The following is a 21,249-nucleotide window of genomic DNA, read 5'->3' on the forward strand; positions in this document are numbered from 1 at the left end:
ATCAGCTCACTGTGTTCCCACCCTCACCTGGGTCTCAGCTTCCCCAGTCTGGTGAGATGTCTCTCTGAGGGTCCTCTGGCCCTGGCAGCCTGGCAGGGCCGTCACACAAGCCCATTACTCAGGGCAAATATACCCCAGCCCCCTCCCTGACACCCCTTGCCCCCAGCCTCAGGGTGTGCCAGGCAGGGAAAAAGGTTGAGATGGAGATTGAATCTATTAGCCACCCTATCTTCCTTACTCCTCCAAACCTACCTCCATGTGAAGCCTGGTTTTAGCCAAACAGAGAAATATTCAAATAAAGACAAAAGGTTGTTGCATTGTCTTATCTGCACAGGCTGTTCCATTTAGTGATGGGGAGCCCTGAGGGTGGGGCCCCATGGAGAAGGGTCAGAGAATACCCAGTCAGGTGGGGTTCTGCTGGGGAGGTGTTTGGAGGAGGGAGAGGAATCTGCAGATCGCTGCCAGCTCACAAGGTGTCACTGGATGGGCGTGTGCTTACCAAGGTTCATGGGCCAGGAGCTGCCTCACCCAGGCCCCCAAATCTACCCTTTCCAGAGCTGCTCCAGCTTTGTACTCTAGCCTCTACTGCCCATACCTATCCTCCTGTCCAACCCCTGACTGAGATCTGAGGCCTTTCCAGGCCCAGGCCCAGCTGGGGACGTACAAGCAAGTGGCTCCAGGGACTCAGTCAGGAGCAGGGCAGGCTGGCTGGAGACAAAACCAGTTCAGCAGAGCCTGGTTCTGGCCAGGGTCCCAGTCTCCCCCCGGCACTCCTCCCTCCAAGGGAGTGAGAGACAGCAGGGGCCCAGCGAGGCACAGGCTTGGGGCAGGGCCCCCTCCTCCCTGCAGTGCAAGCCCAGCTGACAGATGCCAAGGTGCTATTTGCTCACTGCTAGGAGCAAACTTTCTTCTGGACAACAAAATTGCTGAGGGCAGAAGGCAGCAGTACAGGGTAGCAGTTAACCCTTGGTGGTCTGGGTGGTGCTGGCTCCCCTGCTGTTTCCTGGAAGCCAGGCCTCAGAGGATAAGGGTGAAAGAGGACCAAGGGTGCTGACCAGTCAGGAAGCCGGAGGGCTGGAGGGGCAGAGAGAGCCCCGTTCTTGTGGAAAGACAGGTATGAGTTATTCTGTCGATCAGCTGTGTGACCATCAGCAAGTCACTGAACCACTCTGAGCCTCGGTTTCATCATCTGCAAAATGGGGGAGTGGCCCCTACTTCATAGTGTTGTTGGGAAGATAAATGACAAAGCATCTGGCACAGTAGACCATAAGGACACTGAGCCGGGTGATAAATGGGAGGGAAGTGGGAGGAAGCTGGATGAGTTGCTTTGCCCAGGAGAGTGGGTGGCGGGTCCTGGTCACCCCCAGCATGCCCACAGACACCAATGCACGCCCTCTTCCATCACGCACGGGGGTCTCACACCCACTCACAGGAGCTCACGTCTTCACAGATGGTACTGCTGAGGCCTTCAGGAAACAGAAATGGGAGCCGACCAACCTCTCTTCCACCATGTTAGCTGCAAAGCCCTGCTCTGCAACAGAGCAAAAGGATGTGAAAGATAATTTCCCCATTTGGGTCCTGCATGAAGAACCTCTTTAGCACCAGCCTCACCACCCGCTTCTCAGCCTGAACAGGGATAGGGAAGATAAGGTGGCTGTTTTAGCCCCTCCTTGACTTTGAAGCCTCACTATCTGTCTCCCAGAAGCATCCACCAGTCAATTATCCCTTTCCCTTTAGGCTCAGCCCAAAGCCACCTCCTCCAGAAAGCCTCCCTTGACTACTCCAGGCCCTGTGACCACAACCACATTTGACCATTGATGACCTTGGGGCTGTGCCATTCACGGCGCAGACACTGGGACATGTCAGTTCTCTAGTATCTTTATTATCCATTCCTGGGGGCACTCCTGGCTCCCCAACTCAGGGGTGCAGATGTCTCCCTGCACCGTGCCAGGTGTGGTGCGGATTGGGAGGCAGGGGGATGGAGCAGAGAGAGCCCTGGACTGCCTGTGGCCTTGGTCGAGTCACTGCCCTTCTGTAGGCTCTGCTCTGGAAATGCTGGGGTCAGAGGCAGGTGGAGGGGTCCTTTGTTGGGGAGCAGCCCTGGCTCCCTCTGTCCTCCAGGGAAGCAGCTGGGCCTGAGGAGGAAGCACCCCTGCCCTGGGGTCCCGAAGGCCCCAGAGGGCCCATATCCCCCTGAGAGCAGCAGCCGCCCCTCCCTGACCTTGGGCTCTGGAAGGTCAGAGCAGCAGAGCAGGCTGCCCGTTTCCCCCCAGCTCAGGGCCTGGCTGAGGCAGGGCAGGCAGGAGGGAGGCCCCTGAGGGCGGGTTTCAGGCCCTGGGCCAGGCACTCAGATGGGGTGCACGAACTGGTAGACGAGGCGCTGGGAGATGTCTGGCTTCCGGATGATGCCCTTCTTGTAATACTGGCGGATGGAGCGGCTTAGCTTGTCATAGTTCATGGCGGGACGGTTCTTGCGGATGCCCCACAGCCGGGCCACCTGGGCTGAGTCCTCAATTTTGAAGATGCCTGGAAGAGTAGGAGGGCCCCGAGAGAGCCAGCGGTTTGAGTGAGTTGGCAGGAAGGAGAAAGACGCAGACCACCAGGTCAGCCTCATGGCAAACCAAGAGACCCCGTGCAGAGGCCTCCTTCTGCTCGGGCGGGGCTGGGTATTGGGACCCGAATGCCTACTCTCAAGGTGCAGTTGTGGTGAGGGTTAAAGAGATGTGTGCAAAGCAGGTGCCACAGGGCCCAGTGAATGGCAGAGAATACTCTGGAGTCACAAACTTCCCGGCACAGGTGAGTCTGTGTACCTTAGTGGGTTCCCTGGGGCCTGCAGGCCTGGCCCTTGCCAGCCTCTGCTCCTGTGTGGGGTTTGCATGCCCTAATCCAAAGTCCTGTGTGGCTCCCAGCAGTGCCCACGGCTCACTTGGCAAGAGCACTCCTCCCCCATTACAGGCGTCCCTGTGGTTCCCAAGCCTGAAACAACATCTTTGCTATTCCCAGGCAGTTTCGGCCTGCGCAGGCCTTTCTGGCGGGATTAATTAATACGAGACAGTGGAGGGAGAGTCGATTTGGAGCTCGTTCCAGGAGCTGTGCTGTACTAAAGCTCCTAAGTGAGACAGAGTCTAGCAGGAGACAGATATGGACACGAATTGCACACAGACCCCCCAGGGCCATCTCATGAGAGCTGCGTATTTGGCATCCAGGACAAAGGTGGAGATCAGCTTCACCCCTCCGCCCGCCCCTGCCCCCATGCACAGTGCCTGGCAGGAGCCCCCACAACCTCCATGCTCACTGGCCCTGCAGTGCCCCTTGGGCACCCTGCTCACCCTTCTCCTTGTTGAGCCACCTAATGAAGCGGCCATAGCTGTGGGGCTTGAGTAGCAGCTCCTTGAGGAACTGCCACAGGTGGATGGGCTGCCCGGAGCATGACGAGTCCACCTCGCTGTCGGTCCAGCTTTCCTCACTGGTCGAGGCTGGGTGGCCAGGGAGGGTGGCAGTGAGTGGGAAGGGGAGGCCAGTCCCTGCTTCAGTGGCAGCCACTCCTCCACCCCACCCGAGCCCCCGCCCCCACCCTGCCCCTGCCTGGCTCACCGCAGTAGTGAATCGCCCCAGGTGAAGTCCGCTCTTTCATCCAGGCCGCTGCAGGGCAAGGAGAGGGGGTTGGGGACCCAGGACAGGTGGAGGAGGGGAGGCGTTTGGGTGGGACTGTGGGGCCACAGGAGCCCCTTTGTGGCTGGGGGTTGCCCCTGAGGCTCCCTGCCACAGTCCCTGCCTCCTGCCAACCTGGGGAGGCAAGCTGGTTACAAGAAGCTGCTTCCTGGAAGAAAATTCAGGATTTCAGAGCTGGGAGGGGCCATAGAGGGCTTGCATGCATCCGCTTGTTCAGATGAGGACATCTGACATGGGGGCTTGCTGGGGCTGGGGCAGGGCACTGGTCTCTGACAGGGTCATATGAGTGGGCCCTGTTTCTACTCCTTGACTCATCGAGCAGGCACCATCTCCTCCAAAGCACCCGGCCCTGTGCAGCCAGCAGTGGGTGCCCAATGAGATTGAGACAATTTAGACACTCGGGCTGACGCACAGCCATTAGAAACTTAGGGCAGGCCGGGCGTGGAGGCTCATGCCTGTAGTCCCAGCACTTCAGGAGGCTGAGGTGGGTGGATTGCTCGAGCCCAGGAGTTTGAGACCAGCCTGGCCAACATGGCGAAAACCCGTCTCTACCAAAAAATACAAAAGTGAGCAGTGTGGTGGTGCACCTGTAGACTCAGCTACTCAGGAGATTGGGGTGGGAGGATCCAGTGAAACCAGGAAGTCGAGGCTACAATGAGCTGTGACTGTGCCACTGTACTCCAGCCTGGGCAACAGAGTAAGACCCTACTCAAAAAACAAAAACTAAAATTAAAACAGGGCTGCTGTGTACAGACTGACAGGGGCAATACCCAAGACATACTGTGGTATGCAGAGCAGTGTAATACTCTGCTACTATTTATGTCAAAAAAAATAAGAAGAAGAAGAACTGAATATATGTATATGTGCTTGAATATTCATAGACTTTCCCTGGAGAGATACTCAAGAAACTGGTAAGAGTAGTTGCCTCTAGGGAGGGGGTTGGAAGCTGGGGGTCAGGAGCAGGAGGGAGAAACTGTTTATGGTACACTGCTTTTCACTATGGTCTATTCTATAACATGCACATTTATTACTTATTTAATAAAAAACAAACAAACAAAAAACAAAATTTTAAAAGGAAAAAGGACTTCCTAGTATCCATGGTTGCCCCAGCTCTGACACCCTGCATCCTCACAGTCTGACTTCTACCTTTTAACCTCCCAGGTGCTCTGTCCCACAGCTCTCGGGCCTTGACCAGGACTGGGAGTGGGTTGGGGTGAGGAGTGCACCAGGATCCAGGAGGCAGCTCAAACTGGGGTTGAGATTCAGAGTGGAGTCCAGCTGGGGGCCAAGGGGCTGCTGCCCCAGCAGAGAGCAAACTCCTGGCCAGCATCCTGTCCCTGGCTTGGAGCCTCAGAGAGGCTGCTGCCACCCATGCCACATCCTACCTGACTTCCAGATGTCCAGGTGGGCGTGCAGCACATCCCCGCCCAGGGGCGAGCGCTGGCGGAACTGCTCCTCCGACATGGCGCACAGCTCCTTGCCAGCCAGCTCCTGGAACGCCTTGCCCACGGGGGGCAGCCGGTATTGGTGCTCTGTCCACAGGAGCCACTTCTGCACATTGCCGGGACTCCAGTCCACGGGATCTGGGCAAGAGGCATCCCCTCAGCTCAGGGGTGGCCTGAGAGCACCACCCCAAATATGGCCCCCCCTACTGTGATGGGGCACCCACGGGAACCTGTGGCCTGAGACCTTGTGCTCCTGGGGGTGGGTGTAGGTCAGCCCCTGAGGGCCCCTGTGGAAGTGGGTACCCAAGAAGAGAGTGGGACGAGAGGAAGGAACCAGGGCCCTAAAAAATGAACTTGGTTCAGGGCAGGGTAACCTGGTGCATCTATACTGCCCACATCACTCAGGCCTTGGATCCTCCCAGATCCCTCCAGCCTCTCCAAAGGACCTTTCGAGGGAGCCCCCGACCCGGAGGGACAGTGACACTCTACCAGAAACACCTGGGCTTCTCCATCAGGTACTTCTTGCCTTTCCCAAACCCCTTAAGGAACCAGAGAAACACCCATCTGGGAATTAGTCTTAGAACCCCACCATTCCCTCCAGCCCCTGTATCTTACAGATGAGGAAACTGAGGCACAGGGCACTCTATCCCCTTGTCCTCCACGGAATAAAGGGCTGGATGCACAGGAGCTGCTCCATGCACGTGTTAAATAAGTAAATGGCAGGGCACAGGGTGGTCATGGGGCAGCCACAGGCCCCAGAGGCCAGGAGGGGAGCCCTCGGCTAGGTCCTAGATATCCCCCTGGGGTGCTCCTCTGGGGTGAGCCTCATAGGCCTATAGGTGGGGGATAGGCTGGTGGGCATGGTCACAATAGGGCCTCCAAGTGAACACCATGGTCCAGCCAGTGTCCCAGCTGAGTGATCTGCAGGCTGGGCTGCCCCCACTTAATAAGCCCATTTTCCTCCCCGAGGTCAAAGCCATTTGTTTCTGTTCCCATTGTTCAGGGAGCAGGGCCTCCCTAGCCTGTGGGTGGGGAGGAGGTCTGTGGGAGAACTCCTGGAGTTGGCCTGGCATGGGCATTGGGAAACTGGAGGACTGGGGCATCAGCAGGAGCAGCTTCAAATGAGGACATCGAAGGGGCAGCTTTGGGGCCAGGGGCCAGGCCTGAGGAATGCGTGAAGACCCCTGCTTCCCAGGGAAAGGTGCACAGAGTTGAGTGCTACAGTGTCAGGGCCTGAAGACCGAGGGACATCACGCCTTCCAGGTCTGGCTGACAGACACATGTATGCCAGGCCCTGGGAGGTCCCCTCCTCATCGGGGCCTTTCGTCCCACCAGACCAGTGACACATTTCTCTATTTATTTGTGATCTGTTTCCCTCACTATAATGTCAGCCCTATGAACACAGGGACTTTGTGTTCTGTTCGCCACTCAATTCCCCAGTCCTAGAATAAGGCTTGGCATATTAGGAACTGCTTTTTGGCCCAGAGAGGTAACACATGCCTGCAATCCCAGCACTTTGGGAGGTCAAGGCAGACAGATCACCTGAGGTCAGAAGTTTGAGACCAGCCTGGCCAACATGGTGATATCCTCGTCTCTACTAAAAATACAAAAATTAGCTGGGTGTGGTGGTGGGCACCTGTAATCCCAGCTACTCAGGAGGCTGAGGCAGGAGAATCGCTTGAACCCAGAGGCAGAGGTGGCAGTGAACTGAGATCACGCCACTGCATTCCAGCCTTGGTGACAGAGCGAGATCCTGTCAAAAAAAAAAAAAAAAAAAAAAAATAGAGGCCGGGCGCAGTAGCTCACGCCTGTAATCCCAGCACTCTGGGAGGCCGAGGTGGGTGGATCACGAGGTCAGGGGATGGAGACCATCCTGGCTAACACGGTGAAACCCCATCTCTACTAAAAATACAAAAATTAACTGGGCGTGGTGGTGGTCGCCTGTAGTCCCAGCTACTCAGGAGGCTGAGGCAGGAGAATTGCATGAACCCCGGAGGCAGAGCTTGTAGTGAGCCGAGATTGCACCATTGCACTCCAGCCTGGGCGACTGAGCGAGACTCCGTCTCGGAAAGAAGGAAGAAGGAAGAAGGAGGAAGAAATGCTTCTTGTTGAACAACTGTTTATTGAGCATCAATTATGTTCAAGGTGCTATCCTAGCATCTGGGGATGGAGTGATGAACAAAACACATGAAAATCCCTGCCTTTGTGGAGTGTGCATTCCAGTGGAGGACACAGAGAGTGAGTGAGATCAATAGATATGGTGCGGCACTTCCGAGGAGAGTAAGTGCTATGAGAGGAAGCAGGTGGGAACAGAAGGTAGGGGGGTGGGCAGAAATTTTAGAAATTTTTCTTCTTTCTTTTTTATTTGTTTCCATTTTTTGTTTGTTTTCTTTACCATGTCCTGTGCTCATGGGCAGCAATTTTAATGGAGGGGTCAGGGAAGGCCTCATGCGGATGGTGCCATCTGAGCCAAGACCTGAAGGAAGTGAACCACACAGATATTTGGGGGAAGAGCGTTCTAGGCTGAAGAAGCAGCAGCGTAGTGAGTGTTGTGGGAACAAAGAGGCCAGTGTGGCTGGAGCAGAGTGAATGAGGGGAGAGCAGAGTCCAAGAGGAGGTGGGGGGGCACAGAGCTTGAATTCATATCATTCAGCACCTACTAGTGGGGACACTAGGCTGGCATGGTTGGGACACTAGAGATGGATAGAAACCTTCCCAGCCCAGGCTCACAGCTGACTGTGTAGAAGTGCCAGCATCCCCGAAGCTGCCTGAGGCTGGGCCAGAGGTGGCCAGAGTCCATCCAGCAGTACCCCGACCCACCTCAGCAACCTCAGCCTTGCCTGTGACCCCTCTTACGGAAGCGGGCACAGGGAGAGGGCTCACCTGCGGTGATGTTGAGCAGCTTGCAGGCCGTCTCGATGTCCTTGAGCACTTCGCCCACTACCATGGACTGCACCTGCTCCAGTGAGTGCTCCTCCAAGGTCAGCCCGCCGGGCACCAAGTCCAGGCTGCCCCCTGGGGCTTGGCTGTCAATGACCGGGCACTGCTCAGGCTCCTCAGGCGGCTCCTCCCGACTGCTGGCCCCAGGCGCCTTGGCTGCCCAGCTGCTGTCCTCGGAGTACAGCATGTCAAAGTAGGAGAGGTAGAAGGCGGACAGGCCCTGCTCGGGCGTGGCGGGTGGACTGGGACTCCAGTCCCGTCTCTCGAGACCCACTGCCCCCGCTGCCACCTTCTCCAAGCCTGTCCGCGACACTGTGTCGGGGGGCAGCAGGAGGTGGCTAGGGGACACGCTGCTCAGACCCGGGCTGGCGCTGCCCATGCCGCTGCTGTTCGGGCTGGCGGCTGTGTCTACGGAAATGAAAGAGGACTCAGGTTTGACGGCTTCTCCATCCCTGTGGGGGCCGCTAAGCTGGTTATGGGGATGAGGGGCCCTGTGGAGCAGTGGGCTGGGCCTGGGACAGAGTTCGGGGCTTCCGGGTCAATGGGCAGCCAGGACATGGTTGGGCAGACAGGCCTTCTGTCTGGGAAAGACAGCAAGGTAGGAGTGGGTGCAGGACTGGAAATGGATCGCTCCCTCGATCCCCAAGGAAGCCAGGCTGGCTGGGAACAGCAAAGCACATACACTGTGCTTAAAACAGCCTTCGGAGGTTCCTGACCTCATTCAGCCCTCACAATGGAAGGCATGATTGCCCCATTTGGCGGATGAGCAAACTGAGGTGGGGACAAGGGGCCCTCAATGTCCACATCTTTCCTGCTGTAGCAAAGCTTGTTTTTCTTCTGCTCTTTGACAAGGATAGGAGTGGAGGTGGCAGGCAGAGGCCACCATCCTAAAGGTGGCCATCATCTTCACCAGCAGGGGAGAGAAGAGAGGAACAAGGCGGGGGTGTGATGGGGTAGAAACCCTCCCACACGCCGGGCAGTTGGCCAGCCCTTGCCCTCCCACGGGGCTATCTGGGGGATCTAAGTAAACTCAGCATTCTTGAGGTGGCCTCTGAGCAAGAGCTCACGGGTGTGCGTCTCCCCATTCCCCGGGCTGGTGCATGGTACCCACCTCCCCTTCCCCATACCCCAGGCTGGTGCATGGTACCCACCTCCCCTTATCCTCCCTTGGAAGGTGCTGCCCCCAGGGCCCCTTCCAGCTCCCAGAGCCCTCTACTATCCCCGACGCCTGGAGGAGCATGTGGCCACCCGGAGGCAGTGCCACATGCCAGGCTTTCCAGGGGGAGCAGGGGTGGTGGCGAGATGGGGCAGGGCTCCAGGAAATACCTAAAACCCTTAGCAACTCAGCCACCTGCTCCTCACTGCTGCCCCAAGGCCCTCCAGGGGGAACCATCTGGCCTCAACACAAGCAGTCAGAGGCCTTGCTCCCCACGGGCCGCCCAGGCTTGGTTTTGCCCAGGCCCTTTTCCCTGAACCCCATATCAGAGTGCACAGTTTGGGTGAGAAGGGGGACTGGAGAGGTGCGCAAGCACTGATACCCCAGGATATTCTGGGATGGTAATGATATGGGGACCTGAGACTTAAGAATACATCAAGACAGGCCCGGCACAGTAGCTCACGCCTGTAAGCCCAGCACTTTGGGAGGCAGAGGCGGGAGGATCACCTGAGGCCAGGAGTTTGAGACCAGCCTGGTCAACATGGTGAAACCCCATCCCTACTAAAAATACAAAAATTAGCTGGGCAGGTGGTGGGTGCCTGATTCTCCTGTCTCAGCTACTCTGGAGGCTGAGGCAGGAGAATCGCTTGAACTCAGGAGGTGGCTGCAGTGAGGTGAGATCGTGCCACTGCTCTCCAGCCTAGGCGATAGAGCAAAACTCTGTCTCAAAAACAATAACAACAACAACAAAACAAAGAATACATCAAGCCAGAGGCAGAAGATTTCCAACAGATATACACTCCTAATAATACAGAAAACCAGTTAGGGAGGAGGAAAGGAGCAGATCAACCTGTTCAGGGCAAGTTAATTTGTGTCCTTTCTCAAGGGTTATTTATATTTTCAAGCGGTGGTTCTTAAAATGTGCTGTCTGGGCCAGCAGAACCAGCGCCACCTGGGAGCTTGCTAGAAACCTGGATTCTCAGGTACTTCAGAACCACTGCATTAGCAGCTCTGGGGGAGACTCCACAGTCTGGTTTAACTGGCCTCTGGGTGATTCTCACGCATGTTCAAATTTGAGGATCTCTGCTTTAAAGGCAACTGGAAGTGTGGGGGAAGGCTTTAATCAAAGCACTGAAATCCTCTCTAACGGTGACATTTATGGTGCCCTACTGGGACAGCGGGCGGGGAAGGGGGCTCCCTGATCCATCTCCAGTTACCCTGTGGGACTGACCCGCACAGCCTCCGTATGCAACTGGCATTTGCTTCTGCAGGTGGGACAAGGGAAAGAAGCCAGTTTGGAAGACACCTCCACTTCGGTAGGGCCACAGCTAGCCCATTCAATTTCACACAACTGAGAAAAGGACATCCCTTCCCCCTGGATAGCATAGCTTGACAAATGGAGCCCGGGTAGAATTTCAGCTCCCTCTGCCCACCGTCCTTGTGCAGTGCAACCTTCCCAGTGTTACATGGCAGCCCTGCAGCTTCCTGTGGTGGAGAAAATGCCAGCAGGAGGGAAGGGTGTTCCCTTTGATTTCAACTCTCCCATTCAAGGGCTCCTTTAAGTGACAAGGAAGGAAAGGTCAGGGTGGGGTGGGGTGGGCAGAGACCGAGGCGGGGCTGGGGATGTGGGGGACAGAGGGCAGACCTGGAATCATTTCAAGTCCTTCTGTGCAAACACTCGTGTGTGCTGTGGGCCCACATTATTTACTCAGGCAGTGCCAACAGCTCGCTCTGCCCCTGGGCCCCACCCTGGCCGGTGCCCATGCCCTACCCGCTAGGTGGCTCCACCCCTGGGGACTCCCCTCTGCAGCCCCCCACCCCTCCTTCATCACCCCCTGCCTGCCTCCCGCCCCGTCCACATCCCCAGAGCCCCCATGCCTGCCACGTTAGGACAGTTTCTGCCAACACCCTGGGTGCCATGCCAGGGAGACAGAAGCTTTTCCAAGAAGCAGAACTCGCTTCCCTTGCGGCCCTCCTGTTTGCTTGGCCTCAGCCACAGGTAGGACGGGAGGCAGCTTCTGTGTTTCAGGCATGGTTGTGTGAGGGGTCGGTGGGGATGAATGGGCAGGGCAGGTGGCAGCATTTGCCAGGAAGGGATATAATGACACATCCTTGACACATTTGCTGAGTGCGTGCGAAGCCCTCACATCCGTCCCCTCACCAGTAGAAAGGCAGCACAGGCCTTATTCTCTTTTTTTTGAGACAGGGTCTCGCTCTGCCGCCCAGGCTAGAATGCAGGGGCGCAATCATGGCTCACTGCAGCCTTGACCTCCTGGGCTCAAGTGATCGTCCTGTTTCAGCCTCCCAAGTAGCTGGGACTACAGGCATGCGCCATCATGTCTGGCTAATTTTTTAAATCTGTTGTAGAGACATGGTCTCACTATGTTGCCCAGGCTGGTCTCAAACTCCTGGGCTCAAGGGATCCCCCCGCCTCAGCCTCCCAAAGTGCTGGGACTACAGGCACAAGCTACCTCGTCTGGCCCAGCTCTTACTCTCATCCCTATTCTGCTAACGGGGAAGTCAAGGTGCAGAGAGGTAAATCCCCAAATCCAGGTCTTCTGACTCCTGGCTCAGGCTCCTTCCCCCTTTACACCCTACATTCCAGCTTGACCTTGCCCTGTACCTAAATGCCAAGGAATCTACTCCCCACCAAGCCTCAGTCCTAGCTCCAACACTTCCCTGATGAAAAATAAGTTAATGGTTAACTGTGTGGCCGGAGGAAAGGTTCGACTCTCCGCAGATTGGGGGTGGTGGGGAATGCTTCGTCCCCAGAGCAACCCAGGCCTGGAGTAGGGGGGCTTGGTTTACTGGTCAGGGAGCCAGGGCTGGTGTGCCCAACCTACAACTAGGCATCTCCAGGTTCTGGGCTGGCCTCAGGAGGGAAGAAGAGAGGACGGCACTGTGAGCCCCTGGCAGTGAGCACCAGTGCCATGTCCAGGGCTTTCACCCACATCACCCGCTTTCCTACCCACAGCCCCAGCGTGACACAGACTCCAGAGCCCTGCTTTATAGATGCTGACAGTGAGGCTCAGGGAGTCTGTGCAGCTTGCCCGGAGTTCTTCCTGACCAGGCGTGGGTTCTGCTCACTGGACCACACTCTCTCTGAGGCTCATGCTCTGGCCAGTCCCATCTTCCCAGGGGATCTGCCCACCTCCTGACTGGGTTCCTTGATGCTCTAAAGTCTGTCCCCACCTCTTGGCTGTTCATTCCACCCCACTGTTCATTTCCCTGCAGCACCCTTTCATCAGACCCCCCCTGTGCTCAAGAATCTCGCATGGCTCCCCATTGCCTCCCCTGCCCCATCCCAGTGGCTGGTGCCCACCTCTGAGTCCACCTCCTACGCAGCCCAGATAATCAGAGCTGGAAGGGGCCATATATTATGTGATTGCTTCATAGAATGGGAACAAGGAAGCTCAGAGTGGGGAAGGGATTCATGTGCTTATTAGCAGCAGGGTCCAGACCAGAACCAGGGATTGACATAGTGACCACAAATCCAAGCTCTAATGAGAATGGCATTTTATATCCACCCCGTGCTGTGGGCACAACATGGCTATTTTCTTTTCTTTCTTTTTTTTTTTTTTTTTTGAGCTAGAGTCTCGCTCTGTCACCCAGGCTGGAGTGCAGTGGCCGGATCTCAGCTCACTGCAAGCTCCGCCTCCCGGTTTTACGCCATTCTCCTGCCTCAGCCTCCTGAGTAACTGGGACTACAGGCGCCCACCACCTCGCCTGGCTAGTTTTTTTGCATTTTTTTTAGTAGAGACGGGGTTTCACTGTGTTAGCCAGGATGGTCTCAATCTCCTGACCTCGTGATCCGCCCGTCTCAGCCTCCCAAAGTGCAACGTGGCTATTTTCTAAGACGCCCCTTCCTTCTCATCACAATTCATCCCAAAGCCCTCCTGTCCCAGCAGGCCCTCCCTAACAGCTCCTTCCTGCGGCTTTCCAGGCTTGCCTCATCTGTGCCATGCAATTCAGCCCAGGATTAAATCCATCAGTGATGGTCTGCCCATGGGGACACATGTGCACTGGAAAAGCTGAGGCTCAAAGAATGGCAGGGAGGTGCCCATAGTCACACAGCACAGCCAGGGCCAGACCAGAGGCCTCCTGACACTCAGGCCACTGCTCCGTAGGCCGAGGGTCCTGGGACGTGCCAGGTGTCTGCCATGTCCATGGTCCTCAGATGGCAGGCCCCAGCGTTCCTACAGCCTTGGCCTGCCAGCCCCATGGGCTGCTGTCTCCTGAGCGATGGCTCCAGCTCCCAAACCTCGAGTTGATCTCTTCTGGATTAAGCCACATGTCTGGATTAAGGCTCAGCGTGTCCTGGCTCCCTCCTGCTCCAGAGGCCCCGGATCCCACTCCAGACAAAGAAAGTTTGGTAACAGCTGGTGGAGGCCAAGGCCCAGAGACAGGAGCAGATTGGTGGGGTGGCGGCCAGGGGGATTAGCCACCCTGGGCCCCTTCTCTCAGCGCCTTCCATTCCCCCAGGAAGGAAGATTAAGGAAAGAGAGCAGAGGGACCCAAAATGAGAGATTTAGTGCAGCTTTTCCTGCCACTACCCTCTGCCTACTCTCACCCCTCAGGGCTAGGAATGTGCCCCTTGAACCCTTTGCCTCCCAGGTTTTCACTCCCACACCCCAAGTGGCACCAGCAAAAGATGCCCTCCCTGACAGCTCCCGACACACAGTTTCCAGGAATGGAGTCACCTGGGAGGCCTTTGCTAAGGACCCAGGTTGCTGTGGGGGTTGGAGCCTGTCTTCCACATCCTGCTTGGTCCCAGCTCTCAGGCCCTACCTTCTGGCGGGGTGGTGTGGGGTAAATGTACCCTCGCCCCCACCTCAATCCTGAGACCCAAAGCCAGAGCCCAGGACCCCGGCTTTAGTCCCCATTGAGAAGAGCGCTGAGGGAATGACAGAGATGGTCACTCTGGGCCTGCTGCTCAGCCCCCAGCCAGCCTCACTCCAGGAGGAAGGTCTGACGGGGAACAGACCTCCTCTGGCTTTCCCACGTGGCCTACTGAGCTGGCTGTCAGCCCCTCCCTCCACCCATCCAAGCCTCTGGGCCCCCTTAAATGGGCTGGAGTCAGGGGCTGTGGAGGTGGGGCCAGGACAGGAGCCATGCAGAGTGGGCAGGGGCCACATGGGCTTGCCCTGGTCAGCACCTTGGAGAAGAGCTGGGCTACCCAGGCTGCAGGAAGTCCCAGCCAAGGCCACGGCCAGGCCCAGCCACAGCAGCATGTCTGGCTTCCTTGAACCCCCTGACCCCTGCCCTACCCCATCCCCTCAGGGCCCCCGCCTCTCTCTTGCCCTGCCGTTCCTCCCACCCCTTCTCTGCTCCTCCAACCCTCCCATAGGGAGGACCTCGCTGCAACCTCACCCTTCAAATTGCTCTTCAAACTAGCTGGACCCAAGAGATGCGCCAGACCCCTTCCTTATGGCCCACCATTCACTGCCCAGAGCACCACCTCTGCCCACCGGACAGACCACCCCTCTGCCCAGGAAGGGGGCCCAGGCTGCCACCTCTGGGCCAGCAGCTCCTGCCCTCTGTCAAGCACTGCATTGTGGCCATCTCCAAGCACCTGCTTCCCCAGGGTCTCCAAGGGTAGAAGAAGGGAGCGGGGCGGTGGCTGAGTGAGAGAGACCTTGCTGTCTTGGACTCTGCATGAGAGTAGAGGAGGTGGGTTTCTTCTAGACCTCCTGGCTTTCCCCACCTCCTCTGGGCACAGACCTGTCCAGGCCACCTGTCCCCCTAACTTTTGCAGGAGCCCTGATCTGTGTGAGTTTCACCTTAGGGAGCTAGCTAGTGGGCCCAGGAGTTGGGTTCTGTGGGGGGAAGTATAGGGGAGTGGGTGAGGCTTTGTGGGGTGGGAAGCTGGGGGCAGGGCCACGTAGCAGGAGGACGGGGCACAGGAAGCCAAAGTGGAGGGCCAGGGGACCCCAGTGGTTTTGCTCTTCCCACAGTTCCCACGGGCAGCAGGAACACATCTGCATCGGTGGCGCCTCCTCTGTGCCCCGCTGCGTGGGCAGCCCGGGTGTCCACACACACCCTCACTGACACCACCTCCAGCGCTTTCTGGGACAGGAGGAAGGTCAAACTGAATAAACTGCTTTGCCGGGCCCTCCCAGCTGGGGCAGCCAGCATTATTCCCACTTGACAGACAAGGGCGCTGTGACCTGCTATGGGGCACCTGTCCATGCGTGAGCGAGCAGGGACTCGAACTCAAGACTCGGCTCCCCGTCCTTTCTGCTGGTGCTGACAGACCCGGCACCTTCTAGCTCCTAAGGTCGCCCCTGTTGACCATCCCCTTTGCCTCTGCTCAGGCCACCTGCCAACCCAGCCCCACAGCGGTCGCCTTGGTGGGGTATAGGTGGCACAGGTGCCCGTGGCCTGGAGGTACAGAGGCCCAATGCAGCCCCAAGTGGACCATTGTGGCTGAGTTTGCTCCAAAGGGGGATGTGGACTGGAAAGAACTGAAGACCTCCACTTCAGGAGATTCGGGTGACACCCAGCCCTATTCCCTCTGTAGGAGAGACCCTGGGTGAGTCCCTGGTGTCTCCAGCCCTCAGTCTCCTGCTCTGTAGGCCAGGTCATCTGTGAGGACTTTTCTAGCCCGGGCACTGTCTGGATTCTACGATCCATGAATCTTGCCATCAGCCTGGCTTTGGGGACTTAAAGAAGGATGGTGGGGACACAGAGGTGGACACCTGGGGCTCCCCTTGTAAGCAGAGGCATACTCCATTTATAGCTGACACTTTTGGCAGGATGAGGGGTGTGGCTAGGTGTCCCCCACTGTCCCTGGAGTTGGTGTCTGGAGGCTCTGAAAGACTCAGCCCACCCTTCCGAAGAAGCAGAGCCGGCTTCAGGCTGTCCTGCACCTCACGAGCTGCCGTCAGGCCTGGCTCCCACCCCAGCAGCAGCACCTCCCCGCCTCCTCCAGCCAGCAGGGACCCCGGCCCAGACAAACCTGGGGCTTGCAGTGAGTCGTGCTGACAGGGCGGGGACAGAATCCAGTTTCCCACCATAGCAAGTACAATTCTGCTCAACTTTCAGGGATTTCCAGAAATTGCCATTCATGTCTTCCTTCAGCCCTGGTTGAGCCCATGTGTATGTCAACACATTTCACTTCTCAGCGCCCCAGTCAGGCCACTTGGCCCCACCAAGGCTGCCACGCCCCCACCACCAGCACATCCCCACTCCTCGAAGGGCCGGCCACAACACCTTCCCTCTTCCCTACCCTCCTCCAGCCCCGCATATGGTACCTCCCAGCTTGCCACTGGACAGGGGCCGTGAGGTTTCCTGGATCTCTTGCTCCCCACAGCCCTGCCCAGCCAGGCAGCCGGGTCGTTGAGGGCATGAGGACACAGGGATGTCACCAGAGCTCTGCTGCTCCTGCCTGAGGCACCTTGGCCAATCCTCTCGGCCTCAGCCTCTTCAACAGTGAAATGGGGACTCATAAAGACAGCTGTGTGTCTGGATTTTGAAGTCACCAGGCAGGACAGCGATGTGAGAAAGCTTCACCATCTCCCAAGAGGTGTGTGTCTACAGTGGTGACTGCTGTCTCTATCTTGTGTGTTTCTGCGGCCCCCTCCAGACCCAGCACAGGCCAGGGAAGGCAGAGGCCCTCCACACACCTGGTTGTTGATCTGTAAAATCTTGATGGGCTGAAGGGCAAAAACGTTCCTGCGCCCTGATCCTCAGGCCCTGGAGCACACCTCCAGGCTTGGAGAGGGGTGTTAGGACAAAGTGAAAGACTCCAACATCACAGAAGAGAAAAGTCCAGAAAGAACTGTCCTGACAGGCTAAGAACAGAAATTGCTTCAAACAAGGTTGAGATGGGCGGGAGTGGGTTATTAAGGGGCTATCAGGACTGGTTCCCACCTGTGAAGTGTCAGCAGAGACACATCCTCCTTTTGTCCTGGCACAGAGTGTGGGGTGGGGCAGAAGGAGCCAGGTCCCAGCGGCCCTCAGAGCAACTTGCTACCCCAGGAGCAGAGAAGCCTGGGCCTTGCCCCGCAACCAGTCTCAGGTGCTGGAGCCCCGGGCTGGGCAGTCTCTCTAGCCACGTCTCCCCTGTGCCAGAGCTAGAGGGAGAAGGAGGGGGGTCTTTATCCTGGTGGTGCCGTTATAATCCTGGGGAGGTCCTGGTCCCGTCCGACCCCCAGCAGAGTCACACTAAGGTCCCTGGCTGGGGAGGAAGGATGAGCCTCTCCCTCCCCAAGTCTGGAGGCCCTCTTCTACCCACCCCCAACCCCAGCCGCTGAGAGGTGGAAGAGCAGAATCTGGCAGGGGGCGCCTCCCAGGCTGAAAACATGCAAACTAGCCAGGAGAAGGAGCTTGGCATTAAATGTCAGGAAGAGCCCAGGGCAACTCGGCTTGTGCAAAGTTTGCTTTGGGAAGAGTTGTTCCACCTGACAGGCCACTGGCTTGGCTGGGGGCACAGGGTGGGGCATGAACGGGGTGGGGGTGGGGACCAGGAGAGGGTCCCAGACCAGGTTTGATCCCTGACTCTCTGCTCTCTAGCTCTGGGGCTGGGGCCAGTGACTCGGCCCCCTCTAAGGCTCAGTTGTCTTGTGTGTTAAATGGGGTGTCAAGAGCATGTCGTAAAGGGGTTGTGGAGATTGAGATGGAGGGTGAATGGAAATCATTTATGATGGGCTGAGCGTATGTGAAGGGGGCCCTGGGCGCAGGTGAGGGGATTGGCTGGAGAAGAGGAAAGAGGGAATGGGGTGAGGAAACCAGGGAGCAAAGGAAGAAGCAGAAGGTGATGGAGAGTAGAGGGGGTGGGCCAGAGGGTGGAGTCTGGGGGGAGCTGAGGATGGTGATGAGGGAGGCTGGGGCCATGTCCTGCTCTCTAGCCCAGTCCAGGCAGCTGCAGGCTTCGCCCATCCTCCCTGCCCTCTAGGAGGAGCCAGAACCAAGAATTCTTGCCCCACCCACTTCCCCACCGCCCAATGCCCAGGAGACAGGCTGGCAAATCCAACTCCTACACAGCCTTCAAGGTCCTGCTCCAGGCTGCCTCCTCCATGAAGCCTGCTTTTTTTTTTTTTTTTTTTCTTTTTTTTTTTTTTTGAGAAGGAGTCTCGCTCTGTCACCCAGGCTGGAGTATAGTGGCCAGATCTCAGCTCACTGCAAACTCCGCCTCCCGGGTTTACGCCATTCTCCTGCCTCAGCCTCCCGAGTAGCTGGGACTACAGGCGCCCGCCACCTCGCCCGGCTAGTTTTTTGTATTTTTTTAGTAGAGACGGGGTTTCACCATGTTAGCCAGGATGGTCTCGATCTCCTGACCTCGTGATCCGCCCGCCTCGGCCTCCCAAAGTGCTGGGATTACAGGCTTGAGCCACCACGCCCGGCCGAAGCCTGCTTTAATAGACAACAGCCTTGTCTGACCTTCTTGTTTCACAGACAAGGTGTTGCAAGTACAGTGAGGAAAAGTGACCCACCCACGGTCCCACATGGCGCGACCTCACCTGTTTCTTCTTGCCCTCCACCTAGAGGGTCTTTGTCCCCCTGTCAGCCTAAATTAACTTCCCCAGGTTACACTCAGGCTGCAACAAGTCATTTAGCACAAAACTGCTCTAATGGTTTCAGGGCCATTCACTTCACACTTGCAACGACCTCATGGTAAAAAGTGGGTTCTCCTGGTTTTTGCACTTCCTGCCAGCATCACACTTTCTGAGCATCGACTGAGCACTACTGAGTGCAGCCCTATTCCCTCAGACTTGGTTGACAGGGAAGTCCGTCTAATTCAGAGGGTCCTTGTGAAAACCGAAGTGTTTTACAGCTGACAGTGTGCAATAAGCAAGTCTGGTAGTTTTCAGCTCTGGATCCCCCCTCATGGGGCCTCGCTCAGAGGAAATGCACTATCAGCCTCTCAAAGGCGAGGGTGGGTCCCCTACGCAGTGAGACCACCTCCTCCACACAGTCCAACCTGCCTGGGAGCTCCAAGGATGGCCCCCGCCATTTGTTTGTGAATTTGGGGTGGTGGGAATCCAAGTTGGGGGTCCTTGGCTCTGGCCGTTCTTGCAGGTGGGTGGAGCGAAGCTCAGCTGGCCTGGCTGAACCATGGCCTGGGCCTACCTATCTGGTGGGGCGTCTCCTCCCCATCCCTGCCCACCAGCTTGGGCCTGGGGCAGCCTGGACGCCTGTTTGCTTTGTTACTCAGCTGAGCAGCTGGTGATGGGGAGATGGAGCTTTATTGGGGAGGTTGGGGCAGGAAATGAGGCAAGTCCCAGCCCTGGCTGAGGAGGAGGAGAAAGCCTATGGCCATCATAAAGGACACAGGCTACGCAGGGCTCACGGCCTGGGTGTGGGCTGCTGGGTGGCCCCAGCTGATAGGTGAGGTGAGGGATCTGGGCCTGCCCATCCCCAACATGCATTCACACACACACACACACACACACACACACGCTCACACGCACATGCGCACACACACACACATGCGCACACACACCTTGGTCAGCCTCAGGGGCACCCAGTTGCCCCGGCCCTTCAGCTTCCCACCCTGTCATCCCACCACCCACTTCCTCTCACTACTGCAGGAATCTGGCAAATTGTAGAAATGAGCACCTTCGAGGGACCGCTACTGTTGCTTTCCTTGTGTGTCAAGACCGGGACCCAAGGCTCTCCGCTTCCCCCAGTGTCCAAGGGCTCAGACAGTGTGCTCAGCAGTGACCCCCGCCCCCTGTTTCCTGTGCCCATCTCTGCCCAGCCTAGCTCCTGGGTTCTGGACCTGTCTCCCCTGCCCCGACCTGGACCCGGCCTTAGCCTCAGCCCTGACCCATCAGGCTCCAGCAAGCCCCTGCCCACTGGTGGCCTGGCACCAGGGAGACCCTTCCTCAGCAGAGCAGCTGGGCTGGCAGCAGCAGGAAGCCGCTTGTGTTTTGCCAGCCAAGCAGAACTGGCTGGGTCTCAGGGGCTGCGGCTCTGCATTTGCGTAGCGGCCTCCCCTCAAGCTGCGCAAACTGGGCTCAGTGTGGGGTACTCCAGGCCTTGCTAAGCAAGGGGGCTCACCCAGCATGTAGAGTTGGCCCAGGGAAGCAGTCTGGGGAACATGAGGAGGGGGCAGGGAATTCTGAGGGTAAAGGGACCCAGGTCACAGGGTCACTGATGACAGGGAGATGAGCTCTGAGCTGGCAAAGTGCGCTCCCTCCAAGTCCTGCCTGCAGTCGCCCACCCCTAAGCTGGCAGGGAAAGACCCCGTGCCAGGTTACCCGCACCTCCCGTTGGACTCACCTGTTAGCTGCCTGGTGCCCAGGGAGCTGTCTGCTGCAGTGCCAACTTCAGGGGCTGGGAAGAGGTGTGGGCTGCTGAGGCCACTGGTGTCTCAGCCAGGCATCTGGGGGGCCAGTGGAACCAGGGGCCAGCAGGGCTGGTGGCAGAGGCAGCACTCAGATTGGCCACTGGGGACCTGGCCACCCTCAAAGGGTGGCACTCTGAGGTCTCAGGGCTGCGTGCCTGTAGGGAGTCCCCTACCCCTAGCCCAAGGCTGCCTGCTGGCACTATGGCAAGGCCAACCTGAGGAGTTTGCAGGGGGCTGGCAGCAGGCTTGGAGGACTGGGTCTGTGGGGCAGTGTGAACGCGGCACAGTGCAGGAATGTGCTGGGAGGAAGTCAGACAGCCGCGAGATGAAGAGTTGGCCAGGGCCTGATTTCCCATTATAAGTAATCCTTCCTTATTTACCTGAACAAATACACTCCTTGCTTACCTCAGACCACAGGCAGGCTCCCGGTTAACCCTTGCAGGTCTCCCCCTCCTTGCTGGGTGATTCATGCCCTGACACCCAGGGGACTCATTCATTCACTTGCTCATTCACTCGTTCATTGGTTGCTGCATAGCCACTCAGCTCATATTACGTGCAAGGTGCCGGAGATACGTCAAGTGGGTCCAGGGCTGGAGTTCTAAGATGGATCAGCTGAGGGCCAGGGACAGAGAAGTGAATAGCAGTGGAGATCCAGAGCCACCCATGCCCTGATGGAGGGCTGAGGGGACTCTGAGGGTGGGCACCAACCAGGGAAATCAGTGAGGGCTTCCTGGAGGAGGTAC

General features: G+C 57.5%; 1 protein-coding gene across 3 annotated transcripts; it reads right to left on the bottom strand.

Annotated features, from left to right (window-relative positions):
- Nucleotides 1-1,862: 1,862 nt before the first annotated feature.
- Nucleotides 1,863-20,841, bottom strand: SPDEF (SAM pointed domain containing ETS transcription factor). Of its 3 annotated transcripts, none has more exons than XM_030929276.1 (7): nucleotides 20,440-20,841; nucleotides 8,001-8,465; nucleotides 7,513-7,593; nucleotides 5,058-5,255; nucleotides 3,595-3,642; nucleotides 3,330-3,476; nucleotides 1,863-2,526 (listed from the first exon to the last, which is right to left on the bottom strand). In XM_030929276.1, the coding sequence occupies exons 2-7, from the start codon at nucleotides 8,434-8,436 to the stop codon at nucleotides 2,348-2,350; spliced, it is 1,089 nt and encodes a 362-aa protein (XP_030785136.1). In that variant the 5' UTR covers nucleotides 8,437-8,465; nucleotides 20,440-20,841; the 3' UTR covers nucleotides 1,863-2,347. The 3 variants fall into 3 exon arrangements, with proteins under 3 accessions (XP_030785136.1, XP_030785137.1, XP_010356364.1); XM_030929277.1 differs by lacking the exon at nucleotides 20,440-20,841 and adding an exon at nucleotides 17,086-17,154; XM_010358062.2 differs by lacking the exon at nucleotides 7,513-7,593.
- Between the last annotated feature and the right edge of the window lie 408 nt (nucleotides 20,842-21,249).

The sequence above is a fragment of the Rhinopithecus roxellana genome, chromosome 4 (genome assembly GCF_007565055.1).
Source record: "Rhinopithecus roxellana isolate Shanxi Qingling chromosome 4, ASM756505v1, whole genome shotgun sequence".
NCBI classification, from domain to species: Eukaryota; Metazoa; Chordata; class Mammalia; order Primates; family Cercopithecidae; genus Rhinopithecus; species Rhinopithecus roxellana.

What these genes read in the sequence shown, in the direction of transcription:
- SPDEF (XM_030929276.1), bottom strand. Translation starts at nt 8,436, where the DNA reads ATGGGCAGCGCCAGCCCGGGTCTGAGCAGCGTGTCCCCTAGCCACCTC. An exon ending in GCTGCTCAACATCACCGCAG is followed by an intron (nt 7,594 to 8,000) that starts GTGAGCCCTCTC and finishes CACTTCCTTCAG; the next exon opens with GTCTTGGCTCAGATGGCACC. An exon ending in TGGGGCGATTCACTACTGCG is followed by an intron (nt 3,477 to 3,594) that starts GTGAGCCAGGCA and finishes CTGGCCACCCAG; the next exon opens with CCTCGACCAGTGAGGAAAGC.